General features: G+C 43.1%; 1 protein-coding gene across 1 annotated transcript in view; it reads right to left on the bottom strand.

The window, feature by feature from the left end:
* PTGIS (prostaglandin I2 synthase) overlaps positions 1-17,710 on the bottom strand; it is a 58,065-nt gene that overhangs the window by 34,647 nt on the left and 5,708 nt on the right. The window contains exons 2-5 of the mRNA XM_036752342.1: positions 13,329-13,452; positions 8,647-8,825; positions 8,045-8,188; positions 7,217-7,362 (exon numbers count right to left, since the gene is read on the bottom strand). Of these exons, the coding sequence (XP_036608237.1) occupies positions 7,217-7,362; positions 8,045-8,188; positions 8,647-8,825; positions 13,329-13,452 (593 nt within the window). The remainder of the gene's footprint in view (positions 1-7,216; positions 7,363-8,044; positions 8,189-8,646; positions 8,826-13,328; positions 13,453-17,710) is intronic.

Here is a 17,710-nt window from a genome sequence, read left to right as displayed (position 1 = left end):
TCTAATATATGGTCAATTTTTGTAAGGGTGGCATGTACTACTGAGAAAAAGGTATATTCCTTTCTATCCCCATTCAATTCTCTCCAGAAGTCTATCATATCTAGCTTGTCCAAGATTCTATTCATCTCCTTGACTTCTTACTTTTTTGGTTGCATTTATCTAGTTCTGAGAGGCAAAAATTGAAGTCTCCCACCATATGGTTTTGCTATCTATTTTCACCTATAATTCATTTACCTTTTCCTTTATAAATTTAGATGCTATAGCATGTGATGCATATATGATTAGTATTGACATTGCTTCATTATCACTTTAACATAATGTAGTTTCCCTGCTTATCTCTTTTAATTGAATCTATTTCAGCTTTAATTTTGTCTGAGCTCACAATTGCTGACACTGCTTTTTTATATCAGCTGAAGCATAATAAATTCTACTCCAGCCCTTTATTTTTACTCTATGTATCTTTCATTTTTAAATGTGTTTCTTGTAAAAAATATATTGTTGAGTTCTGAGTTTTGATACATTTTACTATCTGTTTCCATTTTATGGGTGAATTCATTCCATTCACATTCAAAGTTATAATTACTAGTTGTGTATTTCCCTGCATCCTATTTCCCCCACTGTTTATCCTTCTCTCTCTCTCCTCTCTGTCCCCTCTCTCTCTCCTCTGTCTCTCTCTGTCTTTCTCCCTGTCTCTGTCTCTCTTTTTTTCTCTCTCTCCATCTCTCCTCAGAAGTCTTTACTCTTGACCACTTCCTCCCTTATTTGCACAACCTTCTAAGAATCCCTCTCTTATCCTATCTGATTTCTCTATAAACTAAGACTTTTAACAAAACAAGATGTATGTGTTATTCCCTCTTCAACTCAGTTCCAATGAGAATAAGGTTCCTGTGCTGCCTGCTCTCCACCTCATCCTCTCCTCCAATATAAAAAACTTTTCTGTTCACACCTTTTTTATATGACATAATTTGCTCCCTTTTACCTCTCCCTACCCAATTTTATTTTTTTGGGATTGTCCCATTATAATCAACTCAAACCCAAGCCCTCTAACTATATATACTTTTTTCTAACTACTCTAAATAATAACATTCTTAAGAGTTACAGATATTATTTTCCCATATAAGATAGTAAACAGTTTAAACTTATTAAGGGATCTAGTCTTTCATGCTTACCTTCTTGTGTTTCTCCTGAGTCTCGTATCTGAAAGTCAAATTTTCTCTTCAGTTCTGATCTTTTCCTCAAGTGTCTGAAAGTCCTTTAATTAATCAAGTATCAATTTTTTCCTGGAAGGATTACACTCCACTTTGCTAGGTAGGTTATTTTGGGTTACAAACCCAGCTCCTTTGCTCTTCTGAATATCATATCCCATGCCTTAGAATTTTTAATGTAGAAACCACTAAATTCTGTGTTATCCTGACTATAGCACCACAATATCTGAATTGTCTCTAGTTCCTTGTAACATTTTCTCCTTGACCTGGGAGCTTTGAAACTTAGCTATAATATTCCTGTGAGTTTTCATTTTGGGAACTCTTTCAGGTGGTAATCAGTGCATTTTTTCCACTCCTATTTTACCCTCTAGATCTAAAACATCAGAGCAATTTTCTTTGACAATTTCTTGAAGTATAATGTCTAGACTTTTTTTTTACAATGACTTTCAGGTAGTCCAATAGTTCTTATATTATCTCTCAATTTGTTCTCTAGGTCAGCTGTTTTTCCATTGAGATAATTCATGTTCTCTCCTATTTTTCCATTCTTCTGATTTGGTTTTGTTATTTCTTGATGTCTTATGAAGTCAATAGCTTCCCCTTGCCCAATTCTAATTTTTAAGAGGCTATTTTCTTCAGTAACTTTTTGGACCTCTTTTCCCACATGGTTGATTTTCTTTTCAAATTTCTTATTTCTTTTTCCAATTTTTCCTCTACCTCTCTTATTTGACTTTTAAAGTCTTTTTAAAGCTCTCTCATGATTCCTTTTTGGGTTTGTGACCATTTTACATTTTTTCTTTGAAACTTTACAAGTGGCTGTTCTGACTTCATTGTTTTCTTCTGAGTTTGAACCCTGATAGATAAAAGATTCTCTATCACCATAGTAACTACCTATGGCCAGGTTCTTTTTTGTTATTTATTCATTTTTAATGGCCTATTCTTGGTTATTTACTATACATTAGGGTTGGGCTCTACTCCTTGGGACTGGAGGATAATGTTTCAGGCTTCAGATTTTTTGCACTGTTGTTTTCAGAGCTCTATCTGGGGGTCTTTGAATTTTTGGTTCTTCTAATGTGCTGTGATCCAAGGCCAGTGTGGTCGCCACTCTTCTGGCTTGCATCTTGGTTTGTGAGTGACCCCAAGTACTCTTCTCCACCCCTGAGCCATGACTAGAGTTCCCATACTGCCTCTACAAAAGCCTGATATCCTGAAAATACACCACTGGCCTCCATGCAGCTGCAAGTGTCAGTCTACCCTGGAACTAAAATCAGGGACTGCACTCTCCTGCAAGTGAGCATAACCAGTCCTCTCCCTCTCAGAACCCAGAGCAGGAACTCTGCTTCTCTGTGACTACGTTCGCCAGCTATGCTCACTACTCTTCACCCAGAGCCACAGCCTGGGACTGGGTTGGGTTAACATACCAGGGCTCCCATCCAGTGCCAGCAGAAGGCCCCTGAATTCCCCCGTCAGTCCTCTGACTCCCACACTGTGCATGGGGTGAAAGTTCTTGAACCACCAACTGACACCAACGCAGCTACCCCCAAGGCTCCCTGTTTGTTGATGCAGCAGTATCTGCATTCCACCCCAGTAGGTCAGGTCTTTCCTAACGTTCTCCTAAGTTGTCTTAAGCTAGATGACTGCTTTACCTTGACCTTTTATTATTTCTGTCACTCTAAAATTCAATTTGAGGCATTGTTTTAAGTTTTTTTTTGGAGGGCCAGTTCATTTCCTGCCTTAGTCTACCACATTCCACAATGCCAAGTCCTTTATTCTGCATTATTAACATTTTCTCCCTCACTATCTAGTTCTAGACAATCAACAAACAATAAATCAAACTCTACTCTATAGCCTTCATCAATTTCTTAAGCATAAATTCCCACACTGATAATTTAGCAATCAGCTCTTGGGAGATGGTACTAGAAAGTTCTAGCACATCTTTGCAATCATCTTTTTCCTGCTCGTAGCCTGCTCTGTGAGTGTTTCAATGGCCAGAAAAACCTTTCCCAACATCGCCACCTGCTGATCATGGTTGGAATTCCCTCCTTATTCTATGTGGAGGCCAGGTTCTATTTAATTCAAGAAACTTTAAGTGCCCATTACGTGTAAGGCACTATGGCAAGTACTAAGAAAACAAGGACAAAAATGAAACGATCTCTTCTCTCAAAGGGTTCACGTCCAAAAGTGAGGCAGAGGAAGAGAATACACCACACTCATAAATAATTCAATTCGATTCAACACACACTAATCAACCCCCAACCATGTGCCAGGCATTGGAGACACAAAGGCAAAAAAAAAAGACCCAAAATGAGACAGTCTCTGCCCTAAAGGAGCTTATGTTTTACTGGGAGTGGGGGTTGGAACAACACGTGTGATATATATGTATATGCACAAATAAAATATAGACAAAATGAATACAAAATAACTGGCAAGAAATGGTAACAGCTGGGTATACTTGGTAAGGCTTCCTGTAGGAAGCGGTACCCAAGTTGTTCTCTAAAGGAAATTAGGGAATCTACGAGGCTGAAGGGAGAAGGCAGAGCATTCCAGTCTTGAAGGATTGCCCATACAAAAGCACAGAGGTAGGAGATGGGATATCATGTACTGAATACAGGAATTTGGCTAGACTGCAAATAAATTTCTGGAGGGGAAAAAGCATTAAAACCTGGGAAGATCAGGAAAGGACTCCTGTAAGAGGTGGCATCTGAGGTGAGCCATGAGAAAAGACAGGGATTCTAAGTGGAGACAAGTATGAGAGATGGTCTGTGTATATGCACAGGGGATAATGGTAATAATAATAAACTAGGATTTAAGGTTGGCAAAGCACTTTACAAATATTCCATTTGATCTTTACAATAATCCTAGGAGGTGAATGCTATTCTTACCCCTATTTGACAGGTAAGGAAACTGAGGCTGACAGAGGGTAAATGACTTGTCTAGGATCATACTGCTAGTATGTATCTGAGGTTATATTTGAAGTTAGATCTTTCTGATTCTAAGTCCTGCCCTGTTTGCATGGAGCTACATTGCCTATAAGAGAGATTTAATGCCGAGCTGGAGACTAGCATTAGGGCCAGTTTGGCTATAATGTAGGGAACATGAAGAGAACTAGGACAAAATAAACCTGGGAGGTGGGTGGAAGACAGATCATAGCGGGGCTTGAAATGTCAGACCAAGAAGTCTGCATCTTAAACAAAAGGAAAACACTGAAGTGTTTGAGCTTGGGAGCAATAGATATGGTGAGACCTACATCTTAGGAATTTTAATTCGGAAACTGCATGGGAGAGGACTGCAGGGAGGAGGGACTCAATGCTAGAATACCAATTAGGAAGCCACTGCAATTGTCCAGGCATAAAGTGATAAAGACTTGAATCACAGTAACATCTGTGTGAGCAGAAAGAAAGGGATAGATACAGGAAATGTTGTGGAAGAAGATTGGACAAGTCTTAGCAAATAATTATGAGGGAGGTCAAGGGAGAAGGAAGAGTCAAGGGTGGCTCCAAGACTGGGAACGTGGGTGACAAGAAGGCTGAGACACCTAACAGAAAGAGGGAAGTTTGAGGGATGGATGCATCTCAGGGGAAATATGAGCTGTGTTTCTGACATGCTGAGTTTGAAATGTCTGTAGGACATCAAAGTAGAGATGGTAAGACCAAACTTTAGGAGAAATTGGTACTAGATACATAGATTTGGGAGTCATCTGCACAGAAATGATAATTGAACCCAAGGGGGCTGATAAAAAACCAAGAGAGTTACTGTAGAGAGAGAAGAAGGTCCAGGACAGAGTCCTGGGGAATACTATACTTCAGGGGTGAGATGTGGATGATAATCTGGCAAAGAAGACCAAGAAAGGGGAGCAAGAGGTAGGAAGAGAGCCAGGGCATAGCTGTGTGACAAAAGCCAAGGGAGGAGAGAATCACTGGGAGCAAGAGGTCAATTAGGATGAGAACTGTGAAAAGTCCATTAGATTAACAGTTAAATTATTGATAACCTTGAAGAGGGAAGTTTCAGTAGAGTGGTGGGATTAGAAGCCAGATTGCAAAGGGGTGAGAAGTGAGTGGTAGATATAGAAATAAAGGCAATGAGTATAAGGCTGTGAAAGGATGTGAAGGCATAGAATGAAAGTATGAGGGATTGTCAAGGTCAAGTAAGGATTTTTTTTAAGAATGGGAGAGGCCTGGACACAGTTGTAGGTAGCAAAGAAGGAGTCAGTAGATAAGGATATACTATAGAAAATAAATAGAAGGGGAACTGATCTAATGGCAAAGCTCTCAGAGAAGATGGGAGGGGATGGGATTCAAAGCACAAGTGGAGAGGTTGGCCTTGGCAAAGATGAGGCTACCTCCTTCTTAGAAACTGAAGCAAAGCAGGAGAAACTGGAGAATGTGCAGAAGGACCTTCAGCTGTGACACAGGATAGGAAAAAAGCTCATGAATGATGGCCTCTATTTTCTCAGTAAAACAAGAATTCAAGTTCTCCACTAAAGTGGAAGGGTGGCATAGTGAGCTTGCAGAGAGAAGGTTTAGAGTAGCCACTGTGGAAAGCACAATAGAAGATCAACCATGGAAGATCAAAGAGGACTGCCATGAAACTAGGAGAGCCCGATTGAGATTAACTAACATAAATCTGTAGCAGACCCTGTTGGCACAGTGTTATGACTTTCCCACAAAAGCAGCATGTGGGTGGGAGTGGAGGAAGGTGGCTGGAGTAACACTCAGGTCTAGGGTTTGGCGAGGTATTACTTGCAATAGGATGAGGGGGACAGAGGTTTCAAGGGTAGAGGATAGTGTATCAAGATTGTGAAGGGAAGAAAGTGAGGCCAGAGCCATGGTGATGGACTGGGAAAACAGGGAAAAGCCAGAAGAGGTCATGATGAAGATGAAGAATGGTTGTTGTCCTTCATTCTCAAAGAGGACCAAAATGATAGCACTATGCTAGAGTCAAGTTTCAGTGTGTCCAGCTGTGGCTGATCAGACCAATATGAGTTTGGAATGTTCTACCACAGCTGGGGCACAAATAGTCTATACGAACATTTGAGGTGGATTCTCTAAATTTGTGCATCTTAGAATATGAAAGACATGAAAGGGTGGGAGCCTGTGATTTGAGAGAAGAATTTCAGAGTTATAGATCAGGAGAGTAGCACAGTTATGGGTGATGGTGGGATCAAGGGCATGACTGACCTACCTTAGGGGTGGCTGAGTTCAGAGAGTAAAGCTGAAGCTCGTAGAAGTTAGAGACTGATGACCTGAGAAGCTTAGGTATTCTAGGGGCCATCCTCATGTATATTTAATCTTCTATACTTGTTAGTATGTTAAGGTACAGAGGAAGACCATGATGACCTCTATATTTGTTAGTATGTTAAGGTACAAAGAAAGACTATGATCCAAGTACTAAACTCCTTGAGAAATAAAGGAAAATTACATGGAGGTCAGCAAATGACTTTGACAAAGATCTGGACTGGGCAGTATGGATGGGCTGAAGGAATCTCAAGAGAGGCTGCTAAGTGATGGCTGCAGAGGACGAGTCTGGAAGAGGCAGCAGAGAGAAGGAATGTCTGAGAGAAGGAATTTCCAGTAGCAGGGAATGTTGTCAGGGATGCAAGGTCTTCAGGGAAGGAGAGAGGGAAAGAGGGAAGTCTCATTCCAAACTCACAGCTCCACAATGCCATGGATCCAATGCCGACTCAGATGCCTCTCACCTCCATCCATATGGCTTCATGTGGGGTTTTCAGGGAGTGGAAGGAGGGCAAAAAGAGATTGACACGGCCATGGGGATGGTTGGGGAGGAAGCTGAGGGGACTCTGCCCTGGGGGCCGTAGCCTCAGGGGAAGAGGCAGATGAAGTCAGAGCTCTAGACTCTTTGCCCAGGCTGCTCAGGGTGGGCATTCTGCCCTAAACCAGGACTGCAGTTGGGTACAAAGGCTATTTCCCCTCTGTTTCCCCATCTTCTTGGGGCTCAGTTCTCTCCCCTACCTTACAGAGTACTCTCAGTAGTCTCCTACCTTACACAGTACTCACCTGCTGACAGAGAGCTACGGGCAAGCTTCATCAGAAGCTGGTCCAGCTGGTGGAAACTCTGGAAAACCTCAGCAGAGTGGGCCCGATCTTGGGCCTGGCTAACTGGATCATCACCCTCAGTGCCATACAGCGTCAGGTAGCCGGCTCTGGTTGGCATGGCAATGTAATCGTTAGTATGAACTAAATTTCACCCTGGGTCAACCTTCATCTCTGAAGCCCTTTGGCAAATCAGAAATAAAACATTTCACCATGTCCTAACACTCTAGGTTCTAAGGTCCTTTCCAGCTCTGTCATTCTATGTTTGATATTCTGAAGTCCCTTGGACCTCTAAAATTCACTGTTTTCTGTGCTAGGTTCTCTTCCAGCTCTAACACTATCCTCTTTCTTCTAGGGTCCCTTCCAAATCTGATATTCTATTTTTCAGTTTTAAGGTCCCTTCCAGCTCTAAAATTCTGTGTTCTATGCTCTAAGGTCTATTTCCAACTCTGAAATTCTATGCTCTAAGGTTCCTTCTAGCTCTACCATTTTATAGAGAATCAGAGAATTTATAGTTGGAAGGGACCTCAGAGATCATCTAGCCCAACCCTCTCATTTTACAGGAAACTGAAGTTGAGGGTAAGGAAGTGATTTACCAAAGCCCCTTCTAGCTCTAAGATTCCACGACATCCCTTACATAGATATGGTGACTTCAACTTTTCAAAAAGTTTCTACATCTACCCACTCATTCGATAACTACACAAGCCCTGCCTTCCATTCCCCTTCCCAATTACCCATGTTATCAGGTTGTCCTTGTCTACAAGGTTGGGGATGCATTAGGAAGAAACTCACCTGAGCATCACATCATAGGAGAACTGGAACAGCCCTGTTTCCTGCCAGTCTGTGCCCATGTCCCCAGCATCCTTCAGAAGGATGTTGCAAAGGTTGTTAAACATGGCCCCGGTGAGGGCTTGCAGGTTCTTGTGGAGCAGGGTCCTGAGGAAGAGGGTAATCACAGAGCTGAACTTGGCTCCGGAGCCCACTGATGACAATCCTAAGAATGATCATGGCCTACTTCATGCTCCTTTCCAGTTTCAAAGCACTTTTACATCCATTATCTCATTTATACCCCACAATAGCCCTTGGAGGGAGGCAGAATAGGGATTATTCTCCCCATTTTACAGATAAGGAAACTGAAGTTCAGAAAAGGCGAGTGACTTGATAACGGTCACAAAGCCAGTAAATGGCCCAGGGGGACTTGAACCCAGATCTCCTGACTCTCAGTCCAGGACTTTTTTTTGGGGGGGGTGGTAATCAATTGTTCAGCCACTATCTATTGTGCTTGCTACTGGGGATACAAAGACACAAAGGAGACACTGAATATGGAATAGACTTTAAAAAAAAGGATTCTCTCCCTTTCCCAACCCCAAATTGATCAGTCCTTAGACACTCACGGTTTTATCTTGGCTTTCTCCAAACCAGGATCATAGTTGGCCAGCTGGACATCAAAAATCTTCTCCATGAGGAAGATGGCATATTTGTGGAAGTCCAACTTGGAGCTGGACTCCCAAACGACTGCATCATATGAATGAGGGTCCAGGAGGACTGTGATAAACCTTCCTGCCACGAGCACCTGGGGAAGTCAGTGCAGTCAGAGATCAAGGCAGCACAGGGTCTGTGGTGAGAAGACAGGCTTGGAGACCCTGCAGCCCAACCTCATCATCTTACAAGTGAGGAAACCAAGACTTAGAAATGGGCAGTGACTTGTCCGAGATTACAAACCTAGCTCCTCTGACTTCAGATTCAGTGATCTTCCTTTTATACTGTGCTTCCTCTCCTGGGTTAGTTCTTCTGCTCTGTTAGTATGGCTGTATTTTGGGCCCTCCTGGCTTATAGTGAATGTTAATGGTAACTGTTTCTCTTTGGAACAGCAACCCTGAGGGTCTTCCCCTCCCAGCTTGATTTTTTTTTCTTTTTTTTCTAATTAAAGGGGGCATCCCTTGACTCACTTCTTAAAGAGGCCTATTCACCGAATGGGCGTTACCTCACACACAAAAAGGCCTTAGCCTAAGAGGGCCAGAGTCTCCCATTGCATCCTGGGTCATCTCCAGTCACCCTGGTGAACATCAGGCCACTGGACCTAGATGGCTCTGGAGGAGAAAGTGAGGCTGGCGACCTTGCACAGGCCCCCTGCCCCCCACCTCACTCAAATCAAAGTCAACTGCAAATCATGTGGTTTGCGGTTTCCCTGATGCGGTGGTCCTCTTCAAAAACAAAGAACAAGCACAACAATTTAGTGAGACACGCTGAGGCAGGGAAAAGAAGGAGAAGGGGACTGGGCCCTCACTGGACATTTCAGGACACTCCCCATAGCAGCTATCCCAGACCTTCTTTCTTCTCCTTCAGTCTCCCATATTACTCTTAGCCAAGGGAGGACCTCAACTAATAATTTGCAAAGAAAATAGAAACCATTCTAGGGATGGCTAGGTGGTAAAGTGGATAGAGTGTGGGAACTGAAGTAAGAAAGACCCGAGTCCAGATCCACCCTCAGATACTTATTAGCTTTGTGACCCTGGGCAAGTCACTTAACCTCTGTGAGCCTCAATTTCCTCATCTATCAAATGGGGATAATAATAGCACCTACCTCTCATGGTTGTTGTAAGGACAAAATGAGATAATGGTGGTAAAACACTGTATATGTGCCAGCTACTCTTACTGCGAGTTCCCTCTTCTCTCCTCTTCAGATCTCATCCCCCACTCTACCACCCTTTACACTAGTCTTTCCAAGGCCAACTCTTCTACATGTACTCTTGATCCTATTCCCTCCCTTCTTTTCCTCTCTCTCTCTTTCTCTCTCTCTCTCTGCCTCTCTGTCTGTCTGTCTCTCTCTCTCTCTGTGTGTCTCTCTCTCTCTCTCTCTGTGTCTCTCTCTGTCTCTCTCTCTCTGTCTCTCTCTCTCTCTGTCTCTGTCTCTCTGTCTCTCTCTGTCTCTCTGTCTGTCTCTCTCTGTCTCTCTGTCTCTGTCTCTCTGTCTTTCTCTCTCTCCCCCTCCCTCCCTCCCACTCCCCTTCTCTGTTCCCCCTCTCTCCCTGTCTCCCTCCCTCTCACATTTTCAGTTTCTTCCTATCTCCTAGTTCCTTTTCTGCTGCCTACAAATATGTCTAAATAAATAGACAAATATGTCTAAATCTCTTCCATCCTTAATAAGCCTTCACTCGAATTTACCATCTTTTCAGGCAATTAGTATCCTGTATCTGTCCTCCTCTCCACAACCAAACCCCTAGAAAAAGCTGTCCCCTCATAAGGCCTCTTTCTTCCCTCTCACTTATCAACCCTTTCCAATCTGGATTCTGACCTCAGCACTCAACCGAAATTCCTCTCTCCAATGATCTTTTAATTGCCAAATCCAAGGACCTTGCTCACAGTCCTCATCTTTCTCAATCTTTCCCTTGCCTGCATTTAACACTCTTGGCTACTTGTCGACTGCCACAGGACAAATCTCCTCTCTGGGTTTCTGTGACACTCTTTTCTCTTGGCTCTCCTTCTATCTCTCTGACCACTTCTGAATCAGGCACCTTTTCTCGGTCATCATACAACTTCATCCCCTTATATCGGATATTCTCTAAGGCTCCATACTGGGACCTTTTCTCTATTCTCTCTCTAGATTCTTAGTACCTTCTTCAGCTCCCATGGGTTTAATTTTATCACCTTGAGGCTGATGACTCTCAAGTGAGAATCCACATAACCACACACCTATACAGACTTACCTCATATTTTGAAATAGATATCTGACAGGCATCATAAACTCACTGTATACAAAACCGATCGCATTATCTTTCTCCCCAAACAGACTCTAATTCCTGACGTTTCTATTTCTGTTAAAGATGAGAGTGTGATGTCCTTTCAGTCACCCTTGACTCCTCCCTCTCCCTCCCTCAAGTCCATATCTCTAAATCATTGGCCAAATCTTGCTGTTTTCACTCCCACAACATTCCTCACATCTGTCCCCTTATCTCTCCTCATACAACCAACCACCTTAATTCAGGTCATCATCACCACTCCTGGATTATTTCAAAAGCCTCTTACTTAGTCATCCTGGCTCAAGTTTCTCCCCCTCTCCCATCCATCTTCCACAGAACCTTCATGTACAGGTCTGATGATGTTACTCCCCTAAATGCCAGTGACTTCCTATTAACTCTAGGATCAAAGAGACAAAACATATCTCTTTGGCATTTAAAGACTTTCACAACCTAGCCCCAACCTACCTTTTGTTGTTGTTCTGTTATTTTCAATCGTGTCCTACTCTTCGTGACCCCAGTTGGGGTTTTCTTGGCAGATACTGAAATGGTTTGTCATTTACTTCTCTAGCTCCTTTTACAGATGAGGAAACTGAGGCAAACAGGGTTAAGTGACTTGCCCAAGGTCACACAGCTAGTGTCTGAGGCCAGATTTGACCTCAGGAAGATGGGTCTTCTTGACTCCAGGCCCAGCACTCCACCCACTGCACCACCTAGCTGCCTATAGCCTTATTATACATCATTTCCTTCATGTACTCTACGCTCCAGCCGTACTGGCCTTCTTGATGCTCTTCACACTCAACACCCCATCTCCCACCTTAGTGCCTTTGCACTAGCTGTGCCTCTCATGGCTGGAATGCACTTCTTTCTCATTTTCACATCTTTGAATCCTAGTTTCCTCCAAAGCTCGGCTCAAGCCCCACCTTCTACAGGAGACTTTTCTTGATTACTGTAGCTACCAGTCTCCTCCAAAACACTACATCGCACTTATTTTGTATACATTTATTTTGACACATGTTATTTCTCCTGATAGAATGTAAGCATGGTCTATTTCATTTTGGTCTTTGTAATCCTATGGTACTATGGGAAACATTTAATAGATGCTTGTTGATTGCTTGATCTCATGGTGAGATCTTAGGCATCCCACTCTTCCTCTCTAGCTTTAATTTCCTCACTAATAAAATGGAAGGGAGACTACGTAAAACCTTGAGGTCCTTTCCAGCTTTCACATTCTATGATTCTATGAAAGAAAGGCTTATACCATGACCTCCTAAAGTCAAGTGAAGCTCAGAGGGGAATTCCTGGGGCAGAGGTATCACAGAAACAGGGTAGTTCAGTGTGGATAGCCCACTGGACTTCAAATCAGGAAGACCTTGGTTTGAATACTGCTTCACATACTTACTAGCAGTGTGACCCTGGGTAAGTTATTTAACACTTTTGAGCCTCAGTTTCCTCATCTGTAAAATTGGGGAGGTTGGACTTGACCTCAAAGGCCCCTTCCAGCTCCAAATCTATGATGATACGAACCTACAGAGTAGGGCAGCAGAGTTCTGAACAGCAGTTTGGCTTTGGTGAGAGTGGGATGAAGTGACCTCTTCCACATCTCACAGGAAAATAGATTTGGAAAAATCATTTAGTTCAACTGCCACCAGGGGCAAGAATCCTCTCTAAAGAATCTAGTCTTCACTTGAATACCTCCTATGATGAAGAGCTTACTCTCTTCCAGCATCCAACCCAATTCTGAACCTCCTAGGTTCCTTGTTCCCTCCCCTTCTTGGCTTTCATGATGCTAAGAAAGAAAAAAAGATCTGTAGCTTCCTCTTTGAACAGGTTTTTCTTGCGACAAAGAAGGGTTGCAAGAAGAATGGAAGAAAGGTCATGAAAGCCCTGTGGTAGAAATAAGATATCCACTTGAAAATGCTGATTTGAAAGGCCTTGGTTGAGGACTCTCCAGTTACTGAATAATTAACATCCAGAGTGGCCATATGAAAAGGCCCTTGTGAACTACACTGGCTAATTATAATAGTAATGCCCTAGGACCGTGCAGCACATTAGAATGTACCAAGCATTTTTGTAGCCACCATCTTCACAACAGCCCAACAAGAGGGACTATTTCCATCTGACAAAAGAGTAAACTGAGGGCCAGAGAAGTGACGTAGCCCCTGCCACTCTGAGTCCATGGCAGAGGCTGACAATACCTCAAGTCTTGTGACTCACCATGCTTCAGAGGAAACAGTAGGAGGAGTGAGGAGTTCTGAGGATGACAGGCAGGAGGGCCCAACTACAGAGAAAAAAAACCCAGTCCTACCCCTTCCAACCCTTCCCAAAGGCACACTCACAGTAAAAATGTCCCCGTGCTTCTTCTCCATCCTGGAGAGGAATACAGCTGCATCTTTGCCAAACTCTGAGGCATGGCCCAGCCAGGGAATGAGGCCTGGATCCAGAGGGGGCTCCCCAGGTCTCCTGGAAAACCCAGAATGTAATAAGCACCCAGTGGGAGGGGACAGACAGCAAGACAATTCCACAAACATTTGTTAAGGGCCTACCAGAGCAAGGCACTGGAGACATCAAAATGATAAACGACATAGTTCTTGCTTATAGTCTAAAATAGGCACCATGGTAGAGTGGTGTGCTCAAATCCCAGCCACACAACTTGCTACCTGTGTGACCTTAAACAAGTCACTTTGCCTTTCCCAGTCTTAGTTTCCTCAGCTGCAAAATAACAAGGTTAGAGTAGGACTTTAAGGTCTGAATCCTATGATCCTAATAGAATCCTGGGGAGGAAAAGGGGATAAGCCATTAGAGCCAGAATGCAAACAGAGCAAGCCAATCAAAACAGTGCCCTAAATTTAGCAGAAAGGGGTTATGACCCCAAGGCACCAATAAGGAAACCACCTTCCCTAGGCGGGGGTGGGGGGTGGGGGGTGGGAGGCAGGATTTCTCTGACATGGGAATACCTACTGTGTGATTGCTGGGGCAAGGACAGTAGCTTCCTATTTTAATGAATTCTTCTTGTGAATTAGATGCTCATCCTTGCTGTTTTTCCAATGGCTCTGCTTGACATGCACATAAATAAACATGATATGAAGTTGATTGTGATGAAGGCAAAGAAATCCAGACAAAATACTAGGAGAAATGTGATAGGAAAGAAATTCTTTTCGCCTGGAAGGGAGTCAGCAGCAGAGAGGGTTTCATGAAGGAGGTGGCATACCGACTGTTATGGATCTTGAAAGAAGGAACTTCAACAGACAGAGATGTGGGGAGAAAAGTCTATCTCAAGCATGGGAGATGGTGTTTGCAACAGGATGGAGGCCAGCAGGATGTGAACAAGGGATGCAGTAAGTGAGGGGGAGAAGTACAAAATAATGCTAGACAGGTAGGTTAGAAGCAGATTGTGAAGGACCTCGAATATCAGAGTCAGTTTATATTCTATTCAATAGGCACTGGGGAGCCAGTGAAGATTTTTGAGCACAGGAGGAGCATAACCATAGCTCTGCATTGGAAAGACTGCTCAGGTATCATCAGCGTGAAGGATGTACTGAAGAGAGTAGACTGGAAGCAGGAAGGACCTGCTATACTATATACTATGCTATGCTATGCCATGCTATGCTATCCTAGTCTATCCAATCCTATCCAATCCTATCCTAGTCTATCCAATCCTATCCTACCCTATCCTATCCTATCCAGTCCTATCCTATCCTATCCTATCCTATCCTGTCCTATCCTATCCTATCCAGTCCTATCCTGTCCTATCCAATCCTATCCTATCCTATCCTATCCTATCCAGTCCTATCCTGTCCTATCCTATCCTATCCTATCCTATCCTATCCTATCCTATCCTATCCTATCCAGTCCTATCCTGTCCTATCCTATCCTATCCAATCCTATCCTATCCTATCCTATCCAGTCCTATCCTATCCTATCCTATCCTATCCTATCCTATCCTATCCAGTCCTATCCTATCCTATCCTATCCTACCCTATCCAGTCCTATCCTATCCTATCCTATCCAATCCTATCCTATCCTATCCTATCCCATCTTATTCTATCCTATCCTATCCTATCCTATCCTATCCTATCCAATCCTATCCTATCCTATCCTATCCTACCCTATCCAATCCTATCCTATCCTACCCTTTCCTAGCCTAGCCTAGCCTAGCCTGTATGATACTATATGCCTTCAAGGTCACAAGACCAGCTGTTAGAGTTGATGATATAGTTTCCTCCAACCAGGAGGGTGCTAGTAAATGTTTAACAACTGGCTCTCTAGAAAAAAATAAACACACAACACACTTTTAACTTTAACCTGCATCATTAACATTTTCTCCATCACTCTCAACATCCATCACAATCAACAAAACAATAAATCAATTCCTGATTTGCAGCATCTGCCAATTCCCACGAATGCTCACACTGAAAATTTAACAATCAGCACTTGGAAACCTGTGTGAGCTGGCCCCAGCACGTACCTACTTTCAATTCACCATTCTATGAATTGGTGAATCATATGTGTCTGTGAGTGTTGTCATAAAAGCAGCATGGAGTAGAGGATAGAGAACTAGCCTCAAAGCTAAGAAGGGCTGGGTTCAAGTCCTGCTACTGTCAATTCTGTCAATTATAATTACTGTCTAACCCTGAGCAAATCATTTAACCTTTCCATTTTCTAGGCAGCTCTCTAAGACACCTCTGCAGAGGTCTCACAGCCTGTATTGGTGGAGAGAGTTTCCTCATCTAGGAGTTCCCTATACCAATGAAATCAGGTTCATCATCTCTAGCCTAAGAGCCCCAAGAGATCAGAGTTTAAAAAAAGAGATGTGAATTGGGAGAAGTCAGAAAAGACTACCCAGAGAAATCAGAATTTGAGCTTAGCCTTGAAGGATGGATAGAACTCGACTAACTTTCATTAGTAGGGAGGGGGGATGGTAGGTACAAACCACATATAATGTACACCATAGCAGAGTGAACCCCAAAGTAGAGCTGCCCCAGCAGGGGAGGTGTGGACATGGTGAGGCAGCAATCATCTTTCTGCTCCCTGTTCCTCACACCCTGGCCCATCCCAAAACTACAAAGACAGGATTAAAGCCCAAGTTTGAGTCTCCATAGACTCTTGTGCCAGGAGATGGTACAGATACTGGCAGGCTTGAAGTGGAGAGTCAGGAAAGGAACGGAGCATGCTCTGCCTTCATTCACAAGCTTCCAGTTGTCTAAGATGGGTACAGCAATTCGGTGATGACTAACGGGAACCAGGGAAGATGCTTTGGAGCAAGACTGACAAGTTCTATAACTGAGATTCAACCAAGACCAGAATGTGAATCACTCCATTTACCTCTGAGAATCACAGAACATTCATGACATAGGATGACGCTAGAAGGCACTTTAAAACACAGGACACAGAATGTCAGGGCTGAGAAAGACCTTAGAAGATGGAATGTAGAATGTCAGGGCTGTGAGAGACCTTAGAAGATGGAACATAGAATGTCAGGGCTGGGAGAGACCTTAGAAGATAAAATGTAAAGTATTGCCCCTGAGAAGGCCCTTAGAACCTAAAACGTAGAGTTGAAAGGGATTTTAGAGCAAAAAATATGAAACTGGAAACAAAATGAATGTCTATCAATTGGGAAGTGGTGGGACAAATTGTGCTACAGGCATAAATGGAATACTGTTGTGCTATGTGTCTTCTGCATGAGGAAAAACCAAGTGGACAAAGAAAACCTAGGGCCCAGACCTAAATGGCAGTGAATGTGCAGTCCAAAGACTTGGTCCTTCAGGACATGCACGGACAAATGCTTCAAAAAGACAACGAGCCGGGCACAGGGTTGAACAGGAAAAGAAGAGTGGATTTGATCTCAGTATCTTGGAGGTAGATGAAACCTCAGAAGCCATCAATCCCAAACCCCTCACTATCCATCAGGGAAAACTGAGGCCCAAGGATATGAAATTAATTACTAGAGGTCACCCTATTAATAAATACAGGAGGTAGAATTTGGTCCCAGGCCCTCTGATTCCATAGTCAGGGCTCTTCCCTCTGTCCCACATTGGATTGCAGTTGAGAAATTAAGCAACACTTTTAATGATCGTCTCCCCCCCTCCAAGCTTCTCCCTGAAACAAAGGCCCATCCTTTTAAAAATATAAATATTCTTCCAATGTTGTATTGCTGCTAGTCATGAAATACCATAATCTCTGAAGAATTTAAGCTGAAGGTCACCCGAAGGGCAATAGGGAGGTGCATGGCAGGAGTAAGCTGGCTGTAACACATCACCAATGAAGGATTGCTTAGGAGAAAAGATATCAGAGAGACAACAGCAAAGGATGTCATTAAAGAGGTATGTGCCTGGAAAAAGACGTGGGCCAGTCATTTGGCAAGAATGAAGAATAACCCAATGAAGAGTCCATTTATTCTACTGGAATTTACACAATGTCAAAAGAATGAGAGGAAGTCCCCTAGTAAATTAAGGGGAGGATTTACAGGAGGATATGGATGACAATCGCACAGGGTGGGCACACAGCGATCTGTGTCACTGAAGGGAAGCATCCATGACATCACAGATCTATTGAAGTGTCACAAAAGAAATGATGAGTATAAGCAGTACAGGTGTCTAAGAACTAATAAATACAAAGCAAAGAAAGTGGAACAGGAAAATAACATCCACAATGACATAAATGAAGATGCGGAATGAAATACATCAGGAATCTCATTAGTTGCAATGATCCCATGACCATT

The sequence above is a fragment of the Trichosurus vulpecula genome, chromosome 3, assembly GCF_011100635.1.
Source record: "Trichosurus vulpecula isolate mTriVul1 chromosome 3, mTriVul1.pri, whole genome shotgun sequence".
Taxonomy (NCBI): domain Eukaryota; kingdom Metazoa; phylum Chordata; class Mammalia; order Diprotodontia; family Phalangeridae; genus Trichosurus; species Trichosurus vulpecula.
This window is presented reverse-complemented; position numbering and strand designations above follow the sequence as displayed.